Genomic DNA, 16,716 nt, shown 5'->3' on the forward strand with positions numbered 1-16,716 from the left:
GATAGATAGGATAGATAGATAGATAGATAGATAGATAGATACATACATACATACATACATACATACATACATACATACATAGATACATAGATACATAGATAGATATGTAGGTAGGTAGATAGATGAGTTGGAAGGCTACCTCACCAATTGCCCTTGCAGAGAACTGATGTTCACCCCCAGCAAGCACTTAATAAGGTGGCTGGTAGCTGCCTGTAACAGCTCCAGGAGAATTAGACACCTCTGGCCTCAGGCACACACCCACACAGACACACACAGACACACATATACATAATAAAAAATCATCAAAATAAGTTATTAAGAATAAAGAAAATTTTTAAATATTTTTTAAAACACCCTGCCCCGGGGCGGGGGTGGGGGGGGGCTGGAGAGATGGCTCAGCAGATAAGAGCACTGACTGCTCTTCTGAAGGTCCTGAGTTCAAATCCCAGCAACTGCATGGTGGCTTACAGCCATCCATAATGAGATCTGACGCCCTCTTCTGGAGCATCTGAAGACAGCAACAGTGTATTTACATATAATTAATAAAAAATCTTTAAAAAAAAAAACAAAAAACCATCCTACTGGCTGGTGGTGCACACCTTTAATTCCAGCACTAAAGAAGGAGAGCTACATGGTTCTCTGCAAATCTCAGGCCAGCCAGGGCTACACAGTAAGACTCTTGTCTCAAAAACAAAACAAAACAAAACAAAACAAAACTCCCAAAGATATAGACTAAAAAGTGGATAACAGTCATGCTTGTATTGAAAGGTTGAACTACATTCACATAAGCAGAGCACCAAGTACCCAGCCTGAGGTGTGGACTACACATTACCCAGGACGTGATCGATAGCTGTGATTGTCTAAAGCGGTACAGAGAAGGGTGTACTTACTGAGGACAGAGGGACTCAGACAATTCGAAAGTACAGGAAGGCTTTTTGAGGCCTGGCCTTTATTCATTTATTGATGAGTTGATCAAGAGTTTGTGATTTGGGCATTTTCTTTTTGTTTGTCTTGACACTGTCCCGAGTACACTGGACCGACCTCAAACTCACCTTATAGTTACAGATGACCTTGAACTTGTGTCCTGCATCTGTTCCCAAAGTGCTGAGATTCCAGGTATGATTCACCTCAGTCAACTTCCTGTAAGTATCCCAGAAGGTCTTTACCCCCACAACTCTCCTGCCTCAGCTCCACTAACACTGGGGTTCCATGTGCCAGGATATGCCCGTTAGAGACCCAACTGGTAGACAAGTGAATCTATTCTAGATACATGGGGCAGTAAGTGCAAGGAGCCTGGAATCCAACAGCAAGCCATTGCCTTTGGCCATGGTAGCCAGACTCTGAAAACTGGCCCCAGTGATCCCTAGCTTGGGATATCATTGAGAAGCCCCTGTTGGGGTTGGGCCCAATCACTTACTTCTAATGACTAAAATACTACAAGAGAGATGGAGTGTTGTAAGGCCCCAGAAGCTGGGCCTCCGCTCAAGTCCCGGGATGAGCCGGCCAACACCCCAATGACCTGAGAGAAAACCACACCTGATGCAAACTGCAAGAGTTTTTATTATCAGCTAGCTGAGGACAAACACCCCCCTGTGCCTCGCAGGACAGGGGAGTTCGACCCTGAGCGGTGACAGTAGGGGGCTTTTAACAGCTAGCTGAGGAATTGGGAGGAGTTGGGAGGAGTTGGGAGGAGTTGGAAGGAGTTGGGAGGAGAGTTGGCTACAGCTCTTTTTTTTTGGGGGGGGGTGCGGGGGAGTGAGCTGCAGCCTCCTCTCCGGCGTCTATCTTCCTACAATTATCGCATCTCTGACTGTAAGGCACAGAAACAAAAAGGCTTTTTGCTGGCTGTAGAGAACAAAGAGCTTCTTTCTGGCTGTATTTTTAGAGATCAGGGAAAACAAGCTTGGGGAACGTCCAGGGGCCTTACCTTCCAGGGAGAAACACTCTAAGTCGAGGTCTCACAGTGTCACTTCCACAGTAAGGTAGATTAAAACAGACTGGCTTCTGATTTTTTTTTTCCCCATGAGACAAGGTTTCAGTATGTACACTGCATTACCTAAGATGGGGCATGAATTTAGAGATGTATTTTATGTATATGAGTACTTTGTTGCTGTCCTCAGACTCACCAGAAGAGGGCCTCGGGTCCCATTACACATGGTTGTGAGCCACCATGTAGTTGCTGGGAGGGAATTGAACTCAGGACCTCTGGAAGAGCGGTCAGTGCTCTTCACCATTGAGCCATCTCTCCAGCCAGGCATGAATTTAAGATCCTCCTGCTTCATCTGAGCGCTAACACATTTGCACCACCATGCCCTGCTCACTCACAAACAGTTCTTTGGGAGAGACAGTCTCAAGTTCAGGGTGGCCTTGAACTTGCTATGTAGCTAACGATCACCTTGATTCCTGATCCTCCTAAGTGCTGTTGGGGTTGCAGGCATGTGCCACTGGACCTAGGAAGAAATCATCCTTCAGAATCTAAGGCTTTATTTGGCTGGCAGAGATTAGCAGTGACATAGTCTTGTCTGATGGTTTAAAGTGAAAAGCTTCCTCCCCACCACTGTGCCTCCATGTCAGGGGAGAGGAGAGCAACACATCCCGCCGTGGGTGCCTTGCAGTCACCTAACCCTGGAGCTATGCAGGTGAGATCACATGTGCAGACACTTCTTTTTTTAATGGTTTTTTTTTTTTCAGTATTGATATACCAGTACTTGCTGACAAATGCGTTACCACGGAGCTGCTAACCAGTCCCTGCTCCATTATATGTCTATAGTTATTTTATTCATACAACATATTTTATGTATGCATTTATTTACTTCCTGTACTTTTTGAGTCCAGGAAGCCTTTGAACTTCTCATTCTTCTCTCTCAGCTCCGGAGTCGATCAGATGACAAACCTGTGCCTACAGATTGGGCTGGGCAGCTCTTGAACAAATGTAGTATGGTTAGCTTTCACTAAGGATGAATGAAAGACAGGCTATCCTTCCCTTCTTTCTTGCTCACCGTTTACAGCAGGCACCCTCCTGGGCCCTCCCGCCTACTCATTATCTTTGGAGTGAGACCCATGTGGCAAGAAGTCCAGCGAAACCCCAGCAGCTATCAGCTCAGGAGGTACGACAGCCAGCAATGATGCAGTACTAGCTTCAACCACCAGAGGGCGCACGGGTGCAAATTTTGGTCCAAGTGGAATGACAGTCACCCAAGTAGGAGCCTAGATTTATAATCTGTGAGCCAGAGGGCCCAGTTAAACTTTGCCTAATTCCTGCCTCACAAAAACTGTGTGTATGGCAGTATATCTGTGTTCTCTTTAGCTGTGAAGCTGTGGGTTAATTTTTATTCAGTGATAGAAAAATCGTGAAACTACAAGATAAAGACAGGGTCACAATCAAAGCAAAGCAAACTTCAGCCATCCAATCGCTGGGATCCCCTCACAATCTTTTGGGCTCTTCCAAAGGATTTGGGTCACTTCTCCAGCTCTGCCCTCTGCAGCACAGAGTCTCCTTCTGGCTCTACTCCACAGCTGATGCTGTTCTTGGTGCTGGTATCCTATAGTACTGACATCTCCAAATTGCTGGGGTCTTCGGCTTCAACTGAGCTGCACTTTCACCAATAGCCTCTCACTGGCTCTCTTCTTCTCTGCATGACCCCTTCAACCGCCACTGAGGCTGTACCTTCACCAATGGCTTCTCCTGGCTTCTCACACTGCCAAGCCTCAGCTGTTCCTCCTAACCCCTTCATGACTTCAAAACCAGTTCCACCTAGGTGACTCTTAAACTACCAAGTTCAGCTGCCTGCACAAGGTGTGAGCCTGGCCATGAATGCTTCTGTGTGCTGACTCTCAGGTAGCATTTTGTAGAAGATTTCACCTCGGTGATGCTGGTCTCTTCTTAGTCACCACTAATTTCTCCATTGCAGCTGACCAACATCCAGTATCCCGACAAGGCAAAGGTTTCACTTTAGTGGTTCTGATCTCTTGTTAATAATCTCAGCTGGTTCTTGAGCCTCAGTTAACTAGAACCATAGAATCCCAATTCAAAATAACAAATGGGTGAATGGCGTCTTTACTCTTCCCTCTGAAACTTCACAAGGCAGGCAGGCCTCCATTGTCTGCATTGCCCTCAACATTTTTTTTTTTTCTCTGTATAGCCCTGGCTGTCCTGGAACTCACTCTGTAGACCAGGCTGGCCTTGAACTCAGAAATCCGCCTGCCTCTGCCTCCCAAGTGCTGGGACTAAAGGCGTGCGCCACCACCGCCCGGCTGCCCTCAACATTTTTATCTTCCAAACTTCCACAGAACAGCTCACCAAGCTTTGAATGTTCAATGGCTTTTCTAGTCCCACCCAAAGTCCTTCCACAACCCTCCCCAAAATAACACGGTCAGGTCTGTCACAGCGCTACCATATTATCCTGGTACCAACTTGTCTTAGTTAGGGTTTCTATTGCTGTAATGAAACACCATGACCAAAACAACTTGGGGAAGAAAGGGTTTATTCCGCTTACGCTTCAACATCACAGTTCATCATCAAAGGAAATCAAGACAGGAACTCAAGCAATCTGGAGGCAGGAGCTGATGCAGAGGCCATGAAGGAGTGTTTACTGGCTTGCTTACTCTTTATGGCTTGCTATAGGACCCAGGACCAACCAGCCCAGGGATGGCACCACCCATAATGTGCTGGGCCCTCCCCCCAATAAGTCACAAATTAAGGAAATGCCCTACGGGCTTGCCTACAGCTGAATCTTACGGAGGCAGTTTCTCAACTGAGACTCCCTTCTCTGGTGACTTTAACTTGTATCAAATTGACACAAAACTAGCCAGTACAGGGGCATTGGCTCTTTGATGCTGGGAATAAAGCTCGGGGGAAGACTATTTGCCTCTTATGCATAAGGCCTGAGCAACATCTCCAGTGCCATAAATGAAAGGAAGGAAGGCAGGGACTGGAGAAACTCAGGACGACTGTAAATTGCAGGCCAGACTGGTACAATGATCAAGGATAGCCTCAGCCATAGGGTGAGACCCTGGTAAAGAGAAGGAAGAAAGAACTGACCGTCTGTGCTTAGAGCTGAACCTTTGTCCTTGGAACCCCCACCTATTGTCCTGGTTCCATCCCTGCAGCCCAGAGAACTAGTCCTCTGTTCAATGCAGGATTAACACGAACCGGCAAGTCATGTGACCTTCAGGATATGCTCATTAAACTGAGACCCAACAGGTGTTAACGTCACCTACCATAGGGAGCTGGGTTGAGTTTGGGGTTATTTATTTATGGCTGGTTTTGTTTGTGCATTTGGATTTTGGTGCCCTAGATCAAACCCCGGGGCCTCAGGCACACTACGTGCCCTGACAACTCTGGAAGCCCTGTGCCAGGGTTCCAGGGAGACAAACTCACAATGACTTAGCACAAATTCAGATAAGAGTGTCTCAAGGCACTCCCTATCAAAAGGGTGGCAAGACATTGAGGCATCGGCTGCTGCTGCTGCTGCGGAGGCTCTCTAAGGCAAGGTGACTCTAAACTCAAGCATCTACCTCCTGAATGCTGGAATTAAAGGTGTGCCCTGCTGCCACCATCACTGGGCTACGCTTTTTTGTTTGTTTTGTTTTTCGAGACAGGGTTTCTCTGTGTAGCCCTGGCTGTCCTGGAGCTCACTTTGTAGACCAGGCTGGCCTCGAACTCAGAAATCTGCCTGCCTCTGCCTCCCGAGTGCTGGGATTAAAGGCGTGTGCCACCATGCCCGGCTTGGGCTGAGATTTGAAACCTCAAAGCCCACTCCACTCCTAGTGACACAGCTTCTCCAACAAGGCCACAGTTCCTAATCTTTCCTAAATAGTCCACCAACGGAGACCTAAACGTTCAAATACTTGTGCCTATGGGATGGAGGGAGGTTGGAGGGAGTCGTTCTCATTCAAACCACCACACAGATGAGAAGAAAGATAATTCCTGCCACCAGCCTAGGACCTCTACACACAGGCCCATGAACTCGAACATTACCCCACATGCAAACAAACACACACACACACACACACACACACACACACACACACACACCAACATGGAGAACAGAAAATAATCAAACCAGAAGATGTTTGTATGCGACCTTTGGGTTTTGGTACCATCTGACTCTTTGACCAATGTATAAACTGAGGTTCTGAGCCACTCAGGCTGGGTGGGAGTTGCGCTTCTAGATAAAACATTTACATATGTGGGTTCAATGCCTGGGATAAACGAAGGGACAGAAGGAATGGAGGAGGTGAAGAAGGAAGAAGTACCCCAAGGGCAAATGTGGGGCCCAACTCCATCAGGATTTGTCTTTCTGGAAGCTTAGTTTTCCCTGCTCTTTGTGGTGTTTTTTGCTTCCGTGAATGACAGATACCAGGGTGGTGACTTCTTCAAGCTTTTATTTATTTACACCTATATTTTTAAAATGTCATGCTGGGGATTAAACGTAGGGTCTCACATATGCTAAGCAAGCCCTTGACCTTACACTTCATTACTAGCCCTTATTCATCTATCTATTTATTGTTAGTCTAAGTATATAGCCAGGTCAGCCTGGCTTTCACAATCCTGGCTGGGCCTCTGAGTGCTAAGATTACAAGCCTGGGTCACACCATTCAAACTTGACTTTCTTTTTCATTGTTGCTTGTATTTTCTGTTTGTTGAGACGGGGTCTCACCTTATAGCCAAAGCTGGACTGGAACTCACTGTAAAACTAGACGGGCCTCGAACTCACAGAAATCTACATGCCTCTGCCTCTTGAGTGCTCTGATTAAAGGCACTGGTTGATACATCCAGTCTACGTACTTCCATTTTCAAAATCTAAGTCCTAGCGGGAAGTGGGAACTGGGCAGGAACAACTGTACTGTGGGTTAGTTACCTCCATGAATTTACTGGACTTAGCCAGCGGTGACTGCCAACAACATCCTGGCTTGAGGCTGGAGTTACAGCAAAGACAGCTCTGGGGTCAGTCTGGAAAGGGAGCACGGGAGCCCAGAAATCAATCCGGTTCAAGTTCATAGCCAGGGCAGCCACAGAAAGTGCCAGGAAGGGAAAGGACACGGTGTTTAACCACACAATCCATGGGCAGCCGTGGACATCCAGTGATGCCTGGAATGAGTCAAGAAGGCATTGCCCCAGTTTTCACTAAGAGCTGCGAGGACAGTCTGTCCTGTTACACCCCACCCACAGCCTCCGTGAAAGTATTCGAGTCGGCCTGCCAGGAAGCTTCCAGCAACAGTTTCCTGGCTCCGCAGATGACACAGACATTCCAGCCATGACTTCCAGTCTGATTTCAGCAGACTTAAGCAAGTGGGGAAACACCATGTGCCTCCAGGGAAAGAAATTTTGGCTGCCATCTCCACCCTTCCCCTCAGCATCCACCCGTGGGTAGAGGTGGGTCGGGTTACGTGGGGCTTTCCATCCCTGTGTCTCAGAACACCACCATCTGGCCCTTCCTACTTGGCAAACACCCTGGCAAAGGGCCCTGGTCCATATCCTCCCAGAATGGACTGCTTTCGTTCTCTTGAATTCCACCTCCAGCAAAGACCCCCCACCATTTTTTCCTGTTCACTCGCTGCCCTCCCCCGCCCCCCAAGAGTAAGTCTCCTTAGCACAAGGCTTGTGTCTATGTCTCTGGTCTCTTGACAACTGGCTGGTGCCTTAGTGGATTCAAACCCTACACTCATCTTGGGCAAGTGACTATGTGACTGCGCCTCCGTTTCCACTTTTCTACGGTGAGAATAATGAACACCCCAACCAGTGTTTGTAAGGAAAAACGACCGCTCTTACGGTGCCCGCGGCACGTGACACGCAGGGGAGGCTGGGGTACATCACCAACAGCAGTTAAACCCGGGCTAGGGCTGGTTTTTGTAACCAGTTCACACTGCCAGCTAAGTTTTCCTGTACGCAGGGGCTTTCACCCAGGTTAGCACACAAGACATGCGCGGAAACTGTGTCCCCATGGCGTGATCTGGGCGGCCACAGAGGTCTCCTTGCTCAGCATCGCCTCTGCACCCGGCCCCTCGGCCCCGGGGCAAGGCAAAGCAAGCAAGCGCGAACGAGCAGGTGTCCTGGAACCGGTTCCCACCGGATCGCAGACCCTTTGCGCTCAGCTCCTTTGCTCTCAGTCCCTGAGCCCAGAGAAAAGGGGGTGTGACTCAGCGCGGGGGGGCGTGTGCAGGCTCTGTCCCACGTGCAAAAAGAGGGACGCTTGCAGACTTCGGGTCGTGCGCAGGCCCAGGGGCGTGTGCTGGCCATATCCCTTGAGCCAGAAAAAGGGCGTGTGCAGGCGGCGGGGACGTGTGCAGGGTGCCTTCCACCCGGGCGGAGCTTTTGCGCTCGACCCAATACTCTCCGCTATAAAGGTCGCGCTCCGCGTGCTTCTCTCCATCACGCTCCTAGAACTCTTCAAACCGATCTCTCGTCGATCTTCAACCGCCGCCTCCACTCGCCATGGACCCCAACTGCTCCTGTGCCTCCGGTAAGGGGGACTGCTGACGGGGTTTCTGGGAGAGCTAGACAGGCTTTTTGGCCCCTTCTTTAGTAATTACTTTAAGGGTACGACCGGCTGCCCCTTCCGAATGAATTCTGAAGCACTCCTGCTCCCTTTAAACTAGTCCTTGAGATAGTGGCTCGCCTACCTGGGTGATTTGCCTCTCGGTCCTCGGAGAAAAGCGTTCAGGTACTCCCGGGTCCCACTCAACCGCGCTCACTGATTGCCTTTTTCTTCTAGACGGATCTTGCTCCTGCGCTGGCGCCTGCAAATGCAAACAATGCAAATGTACCTCCTGCAAGAAAAGTAAGTTGGATCTTCTCTACCATTTCCCGGTCACTCTCCTGGGGTCCCTAGCCCTCCGCGCCGCGCCTTCCCTTCCCGGAGCGTTCAGGTGGGGTGCCTCTGACTCGGTTTCTCGCTCACGTTCAACTCTTCTCTCCCCCCAGGCTGCTGCTCCTGCTGCCCCGTGGGCTGTGCGAAGTGCTCCCAGGGCTGCATCTGCAAAGAGGCTTCCGACAAGTGCAGCTGCTGTGCCTGAAAGGGGGGGGGTCCCCACATCTGTGTAAATAGAACATGTAGGAACCTAGCCTTTTTTTGTACAACCCTGACCCGTTCTCTACAACTTTTTCTATAAAGCATGTAACTGACAATAAAAGCCGTTGACTTGATTAATTCAGCTTGTCTCTGTGCATTGGTTAAGGGGCTGGCAGAGGCGTTGAGATGGGACTGCAGCAGCTTAATTTGGGCTAGTCGGATTCTATTTCTCTGGACTTTGACCGCCTGGAAAGTGTCACAGAAATGGGCCAGTCCCACTGGGCGTGTGTGTATTGGGGATTAAACCCAAAGCTTCCTGCTTCCTAAACCCAGGTGCTCTATCTAATGAGCCACATCCCTACCCCTAATTATTTTCGGGTTTTAGGCTTAAAGTATGAAATACCTGTAAGTAAAAATGGGAGTGAGTCAGATATGACGTCTCCCACGAGTAATAACCCCAACACTTGAGAGCCTGAGGCAGAAGGACCACTGTAACTCCGAAGCCAGCTTGGTCTCAAATTTTGGTAACCTTTGGTTTTGAGGCCAGATCTTACTGTGTAACCTAAGCTGTGCCTGAGCCTTAGACTTATAAATTCTGGGCTAACAGACTAAAATCCATTTTTTAAAAATTCAGTAACATGGGCTGGCAAGGTGGCTCAGGTTAAGAGCACTGGCTGGTCTTCCAGAGGTCATGAGGTCAATTCCCCGAAACCACATGATGGCTCAACCATCCATAATGAGATCTGACGCCCTCTTCTGGTGTGTCTGAAGTCAGCTACAGTGTACTTAAAATAATAAATCTACCTGGGTGATTTGCCTCTCGGTCCTCGGAGAAAAGCGTTCAGGTACTCCCGGGTCCCACTCAACCGCGCTCACTGACTGCCTTTAATCCCAGCACTCGGGAGGCAGGGCCAGGTGGAGTTCGAGGCCAGCCTGGCCTACAAAGTGAGTTCCAGGACAGCCAGGGCTGCACAGAGAAACCCTGTCTCGAAAAACAAAAACAACAAAAGTAAATAAATCTTTGCGTGGAGCAAGGGAGGGAGGGAGTGAGTGGGGCAACCAGAGAGCGCAGAGGTCCTAAATTCAATTCCCAGCAACCATATGAAGGCTCACAACCATCTGTACAGCTACAGTGTACTTATACATAAACTATTTTTAAAAAATCAGTAACAAGAACAAAACCATGAAGAGTACTGTAAACACTATACGTATCCAAGGGCATGCCTTGCAGGAGCGTGGAGACTAAATGGCACAATGTGTCCAGCCTAGAGCCCCCATGAGGAACTGCCCAGTGCCCACTCCTGTACAGTGACGCTGACAGGGATTTTTTTCCCTCTTCCAGAGAGCCCAGTGGTATGACTTGACTGTCAGTCTGAAAGTTACTCTCGGAGTCAGGCAGAACTCTGCCCCTCACTCATCCCAAACCCTGGCAATTTAAGCAAAGTGACTAGAAATTTGGACGGAACTGCTCAGCATCTTCCCAGGAGCAAGGCGTCCAGGTGGAGTCTGCAATTTGGACAATTTGGAGGGCGGGCATGGTGGAATTTCCTTCTCTTTAGAAAGCTGTAAGGGCATGAATGACACACAATTAAAACCAACGGTTAATGCCCCCTGGCTATTTGTTGAAGTAATGCGATTTGGTCTTCAATCAAAGGGAAAGAGGAGTTTCTCTTTCCAGAAGTCAGGACCAAGCTTGCTCTTGGGCTTTCTCTGTGAAGAGCAAATTTACAAGACAGCCTGTGTTTCTCGTTGCCAGGAAGTCCTAGTTCACAGCCCACTTTCTCTCTTACTGGTCATGTAGCCTGGACAAGTCACTGAACCTCTGACATAGCCTGTTGTAATATCCCAGACTGAACCACTCTCTCTTCTCTTCTCTTCTCTTCTCTTCTCTTCTCTTCTCTTCTCTTCTCTTCTCTTCTCTTCTCTTCTCTTCTCTTTTCTTTTTTTCCTTTTTTTTTGATTTTTGTTTTTTGATTTTTGGTTTTGTTTTTTCCGAAACAGGGTTTCTCTGTGTAGCCCTGGCTGTCCTGGAACTCACTCTGTAGACCAGGCCGGCCTCGAACTCAGAAATCCACCTGCCTCCCAATTGCTGGGGTTAAAGACGTGCACCACCACTCCCCGACCAGACTGAACCCCTCGGATGCTGATATCAGCTAAAACCTAGATGCTGGGAACTCACTCTGTAGACCAGGCTGGCCTCGAACTCAGAAATCCGCCTGCCTCTGCCTCCCAAGTGCTGGGATTAAAGGCATGCGCCACCATGCCCGGCCAGACCTGGTGTTTTAAGGACTTTCTTCGTTGAGTGCAGTTTGGGAATCTGGCCTCATGTGTCCCTTGTTGACACCATTCATACAGTGCTGGCTTTGAGGTGGTACTGAGCTCAGGTGCGTGAGAATGTAACCTCAGAGATTTCCCTCATTGTCTCCAAACAGAGCTAATAAACAACAAACAAAACAAGTACCCTAATCAAGAGTCGTGTGTGTGCAGTGCGGGGTTGGGGGTTGGGGGATGGCGTCCAGTGTAATGGGGGGGGTCTAAGGGATGAAAGCTGGGACCTCGCTTAGTCCCTGAATGCCTCGAAACCACGTGAATCACAGTTACACTTTAGCTTCTCAATTCAAAGGGAAGATGTTGGGCTGGGAATTGGCATTGTGGTGAGAACTTAGCCTTCTGCATGAGGCTCTGGGGTTCATCTCTAGAACCATTAAAAAAGCAACGTGAGTCTGGGAATGTAGCTCAGTGGTACAACCCTCACCTAACATGCACAAACCCCTGCCTTCAGTCCCCAGCACGGCGTAAACAAGGTTTGGTGGCACACATCTGTAATTCTAACACTCAAGAGTCAGAGGCAGGAGGATCAGAGGTTCAAGGACCATAGCAAGTTTAAGGCCTTGGCCACATGTAACATCGTCTCAAAAAGAAGTCACACACAAAACACTGCAGGTATTGTGATACACACACACACACACCTGTATCCTAGCAACTTGGGAAGCTGAAACAGCAGAGTGTCTCAAGTTCAAGGCCAGACCAGGCTGTTCAGTGAGCTACAGCCCATTCTGAATTACAGAGTGACACCCTGGAAAAGGAGAGGAAGAAGGGGAGGAGGAGAAACTGGGGCCTGGCGACATACCTCTATTATCCTGTCTACTCTCCCGACACTGAGGCAGGGGGAGGATTTCCAGCTCAGTCTAGCTACAGAGCACAGTTTTTGTTTTTTTAAGTTTGATCCCTTATGTCATGTATGCATGTACACTGTCACTGTCTTCAGACGCACCAGAAGAGGGCATCTGATCCCATTACAGATGGTTATGAGCTACCATGTAGTTGCTGGGAATTGAACTCAGGACCTCTGGAAGAGCAGTCAGTGCTCTTAACCACTGAGCCATCTCTCCAGCCCTACAGAGCACATTTAAAGTCAGCCTGAACAACTTAGTGAGACCCTCCTTCAAAGTAAAAGACTGTAAAGGACTGGGGGCAAAACTCAGGTGCAGAATGCTTGCCTGGTGATCAGGAAGCCTTGGGTTCAATCCTCACTGAAAAAAAGCGGGGGGGGGGGNGAAATCATATTATGCAAGAGGTCTAAAGGCCCAAGAATCTGTTACAGATCTCAGTTTTGGCAATAGACAATAAAACATAACAAACTAATAAAACAAGCAAAAACACCAACTACATGTGGTCCAGCAGAAACATCTCTGTATGCATCCAGAAAACAAGGAAGAGGCAGAATAAAGGACTTGGGCATCTTCGTGCCAGAGCACACCTCAGCCTGACTTGTACCCTAGGAGTCAGCAGTCCCCGCCTCTGCAGAACCACTGATGTCTCTGACCTGGGATCTTTGCTTAGGAGTTGCCCTTGAGTGCTTGGAATTTGTCTCTAGCCCAGGCTGAAATCCTCTGCTCTTTCCAAGCCCAGTCCTTACTTAGCTACTTAAAACCAGTAAATTCATGAGATCTGGAGAGAATTGACCAACATTAGTCAAGCAGGAATTCTGGTTTTTTGTTTGTTTGTTTGTTTATGTTTTTTGGTTTTTCGAGACAGGGTTTCTCTATATAGCCTTGGCTGTCCTGGAATTCACTTTGTAGACCAGGCTGGCCTCGAACTCAGAAATCCGCCTGCCTCTGCCTCCCTAGTGCTAGGATCAAAGGCGTGCGCCACCAACACCCGGCTTGTTTTTTGTTTTGTTTTTTTAAATCTTTAATCACTTCCTTATTAACTTTTGAAATAGGATCTCATTTGTGTGGCCCAGGCTGGCCTTGAACTTGCAGAGATCATCTGCCTCTGACTTCTAAGAGCTGAGATTAAAGAGCTACCCTAAGGCAAGAACTTAACTGTATAGATAAAGACTCAGTTCCAAATGAAGGGTTTTTTGGGATCTTCCCACGCAGAGGGTATTGCTGTGTTGTCTCCTCCAAGAGGAAATATCCGGAGGAAGGAGAAATGCCCTGGGTGATATTATATTACCAAACCAGTGGGTTGTCGGTTAATAGAAAGACACTTGTATCCAAACCACCACGAAAGAGGAGGAAGAAGAGGAGGGGGGAGGAGGAGAAAAAGGAAGAAGAGAGGAGAAAGAAGGGGAGAAGAAGGGAGGAGGAGGAAGAAGAGGAGGAAGAGGGAGAGGGGAAGAGGAGGGGGAGGGGGGGAGAGGAGTGTCATAGCCCAGCACCTGGTGCCTTCTCTGCCTACAAATGAACCTATGTATGTACAGATTCACGGCAAGAGAACTTGGGACAAACACAGGAGCATTAGTGTCAGGCAGTACTGGTTCACAGCCATTGCACTACTGACTGGATATACGGCCTGGGCAAGTCACTAACCCTCTCTGAATCCTCTGTCCTTGTGTGTAAATAGAATTTGCATCTCTCTATAGGTATTAAATGAGAAATTGGTTTAACTCCTGGTTCTGGCATAATAGACATATTGCTGGAGGTGGTTCTACAACAGTTAAGCAAAAACCTGCCCAAAGTCGTCTAGCTCAGAAGTGATGGTATGCATGAGCCAACAGTGTAGCTGTTCTCTTGCCCTAGACACAAGGCCTGACAGCAGACTCTAATATTACTCAAAATCAGAAACATTAAAAAAAGAAACAGCTGACTTTTTTTTTATTATTATTTAATGCAGTCCCTGGATATCACCTAAAATGATCCCTCTGGAGGGAGGGTACCTCGGTTTTTAAAACCAGCCTGGAGTAGAGCAGATGGGTTAAGGTGTGTGACCCCCCAGCCCTGGACATTCTTAGATGTGCCCCCTCAGGAGTGGAGAATAATGTTGAGATGAGTTCTGTTGGCTAAAATAATCAAGGCTAGTCTTTATAAAACTGTCTCCTCTTCTCCTAGCTACGATCCAGAGAGAGACCTGGGCGGAGCTGGTCGCTGCCCAGGAACTCCAGGAAAGGAGAAGCTGAGGTTACCACGCTGCGAAAGGGTTTACGGAGCTAGCTGGGTTTCCCGGGGTGAGTTCTTGTAAACTCCGGAGCAGCGATAGGCCGTAATATCGGGGAAAGCACTATAGGGACATGATGTTCCACAGGTCACATGGGTCGTCCTATCCCGGCCAGTAGCGCCAAAGGGGCGGTGCCGCTGTGCACACTGGCGCTCGAGGGAGCTCTGCACCCCGCCCGAAAAGTGCGCTCGGCTCTGCCAAGGACGCGGGGCGCGTGACTATGCGCGGGCTGGAGCAACCGCCTGCTGGGTGCAAACCCTTTGCGCCCGGACTCGTCCAACGACTATAAAGAGGGCAGCCCGTCCTCTAAGCGTCACCACGAGTTCAACGGCCTGACTACCTTCTCGTCACTTACTCCGTAGCTCCAGCTTCACCAGATCTCGGAATGGACCCCAACTGCTCCTGCTCCACCGGTAAGACTGGATCCTTGGTCTTTAGATTACCAAGTTGGGACCGCAGAGCGGAATCCCCGAGTTGTAGAGGCTTGGCGGGAATAGGCACCTTTAGCTGGCGATTCATTCCGGTTCTTTCTAGAATTCGCTCTTGCAAACGCCTTCATTAGTTAAGAGTATTGTCCGAACCGGTCCTTTGGCGGGGATGGGGCTAGGATTTAGACGCGCAAATGTCCGGTTCCTGATCCACCCAGGTAGGTTGGATCTGGGTTGAGTCCCAGGCATTACTAAACTTACTGTGAATTGCCTGAATTAAAAAAGAGGTGAAGGACCTTTGTGTCTTGGGACTCAGAAACATAAGCCCTGACTTGTGAGGAGAAAAGTGGGGCTAGACTCCCTGCAGCTCCGAGGAGGACTTAGTGAACTGAGCAGGGACTCGGTGGTGTTGGCCGCTGCTGTAATGCTGCCTCCCTCATGCTGTCTTCTTTCTCCTCCCCAGGCGGCTCCTGCACTTGCTCCAGCTCCTGCGCCTGCAAGAACTGCAAGTGCACCTCCTGCAAGAAGAGTGAGTTGGGACACCTTGGGTGGCAGCTAAGGCTAGGGGCGGGGAATTCCTACAGAGCTGGCTCTGAGAAACGTCCTTTGCTTCCCGGAGGCCATTGTATTGTCTTGGGGACAGAGCTGTGCGGACTATTCAAAACCGAGGTCTTCTCTGTTGGGGGACAGGAAGCAGGGGTCTTCAGCCAGGCTGACCTCTTCCTCTTCCTTTCTAGGCTGCTGCTCCTGCTGTCCCGTGGGCTGCTCCAAATGTGCCCAGGGCTGTGTCTGCAAAGGCGCCACGGACAAGTGCACGTGCTGTGCCTGAAGTGATGAACAGCGCTGCCACCACGTGTAAATAGTATCGGACCAACCCAGTCTTTCCATACAGTTCCGCCCTGTTTACTAAACCCCGTTTTCTACCGAGTATGTGAATAATAAAAGCCTGTTTGAGTCTATCTCTGGTTTTCTTGGTGTGGTTTGGCAATAAGAAACTGGGGTGACTTGATAGTCGGGGGATCTGGTTTTGAATCCCCTCGTGCCTTTACCTCCCGCCTCTGGTCCTCACAGAGGGGTAATGTCTTTGGGTAAAGCCAAGCTATCCCATAAGGGTCCTCATGGAAAACAGCTGTGTGCCTGGTCAAGTCTTGTGTTAGGGGAAGGGATGGAGGGAGGGTGGTCCTGGAAGACTTGATGTCCCATCCTTAGAAGCACAGAAAATCTTATCATTTATATTCTCTTTGGATTCTGGTTTCCTCTCAGATTGTTGGGTATATGGAGGAGGATATGAAAATTAATATAGGGTATCTAGCATGCTACGCAGGGACTAACCCTGAACTATATTCCAGAGGGGCTTTGTTGGCCGTTTTGACACAAGTTGCTTACCTTGTCCTAGAACTCATTCTGTGGTCCAGTCTGACCTTGAATTTTTGATTCTCCTGCCTCAGCTTCCCAAGTACCTGGGATTACAGGAGTGACTGTGCCACCAGGCCATCTCATAATCAGCCACCAAATGCAGACACTTGCATATGCCATCAAGATTTTGCTGAAAGGACCCTGATATAGCTGTCTCCTGTGAGGCTTTGCCAGTGCCTGGCAAATACAGAAGTGGATGCTCACAGTCACCTATAGGATGGAACACAGGGCCCCCAATGTAGGAGCTAAAGAAAGTACCCAAGAGCTGAAGGGGTCTGCAACCCTATAGGTGGAACAACAATATGAACTAACCAGTACCCCCAGAGCTTGTGTTTCTAGCTGCGTATGTAGCAGAGATGGCCTAGTTGGCCATCACTGGGAAGAGAGGACCCTTGGTCTAGCAAACTTTATATGCC

General features: G+C 49.0%; 2 protein-coding genes across 2 annotated transcripts; both read left to right on the top strand.

The window, feature by feature from the left end:
- The first annotated feature begins 8,212 nt into the window (after positions 1-8,212).
- LOC110300080 (metallothionein-2) lies at positions 8,213-9,152 on the top strand. Its single transcript, XM_021170129.1, has 3 exons — positions 8,213-8,465; positions 8,718-8,783; positions 8,927-9,152. Exons 1-3 carry the CDS (start codon positions 8,438-8,440, stop codon positions 9,016-9,018), a joined length of 186 nt encoding a protein of 61 aa, XP_021025788.1. The 5' UTR covers positions 8,213-8,437; the 3' UTR covers positions 9,019-9,152.
- A 5,467-nt stretch (positions 9,153-14,619) lies between these two features.
- LOC110300154 (metallothionein-1) lies at positions 14,620-15,843 on the top strand. Its single transcript, XM_021170223.1, has 3 exons — positions 14,620-14,869; positions 15,348-15,413; positions 15,622-15,843. Exons 1-3 carry the CDS (start codon positions 14,842-14,844, stop codon positions 15,711-15,713), a joined length of 186 nt encoding a protein of 61 aa, XP_021025882.1. The 5' UTR covers positions 14,620-14,841; the 3' UTR covers positions 15,714-15,843.
- Positions 15,844-16,716: the final 873 nt, after the last annotated feature.

The sequence above is a fragment of the Mus caroli genome, chromosome 8 (assembly GCF_900094665.2).
Source record: "Mus caroli chromosome 8, CAROLI_EIJ_v1.1, whole genome shotgun sequence".
Taxonomy (NCBI): Eukaryota; Metazoa; Chordata; class Mammalia; order Rodentia; family Muridae; genus Mus; species Mus caroli.

Coding starts and splice junctions, on each gene's coding strand:
- LOC110300080 (XM_021170129.1), top strand. CDS start 8,438: ATGGACCCCAACTGCTCCTGTGCCTCCG. Junction 8,466..8,717: donor CAACTGCTCCTGTGCCTCCG/GTAAGGGGGACT, acceptor TTTTTCTTCTAG/ACGGATCTTGCTCCTGCGCT. Junction 8,784..8,926: donor ATGTACCTCCTGCAAGAAAA/GTAAGTTGGATC, acceptor CTCTCCCCCCAG/GCTGCTGCTCCTGCTGCCCC.
- LOC110300154 (XM_021170223.1), top strand. CDS start 14,842: ATGGACCCCAACTGCTCCTGCTCCACCG. Junction 14,870..15,347: donor CAACTGCTCCTGCTCCACCG/GTAAGACTGGAT, acceptor TCTCCTCCCCAG/GCGGCTCCTGCACTTGCTCC. Junction 15,414..15,621: donor GTGCACCTCCTGCAAGAAGA/GTGAGTTGGGAC, acceptor CTTCCTTTCTAG/GCTGCTGCTCCTGCTGTCCC.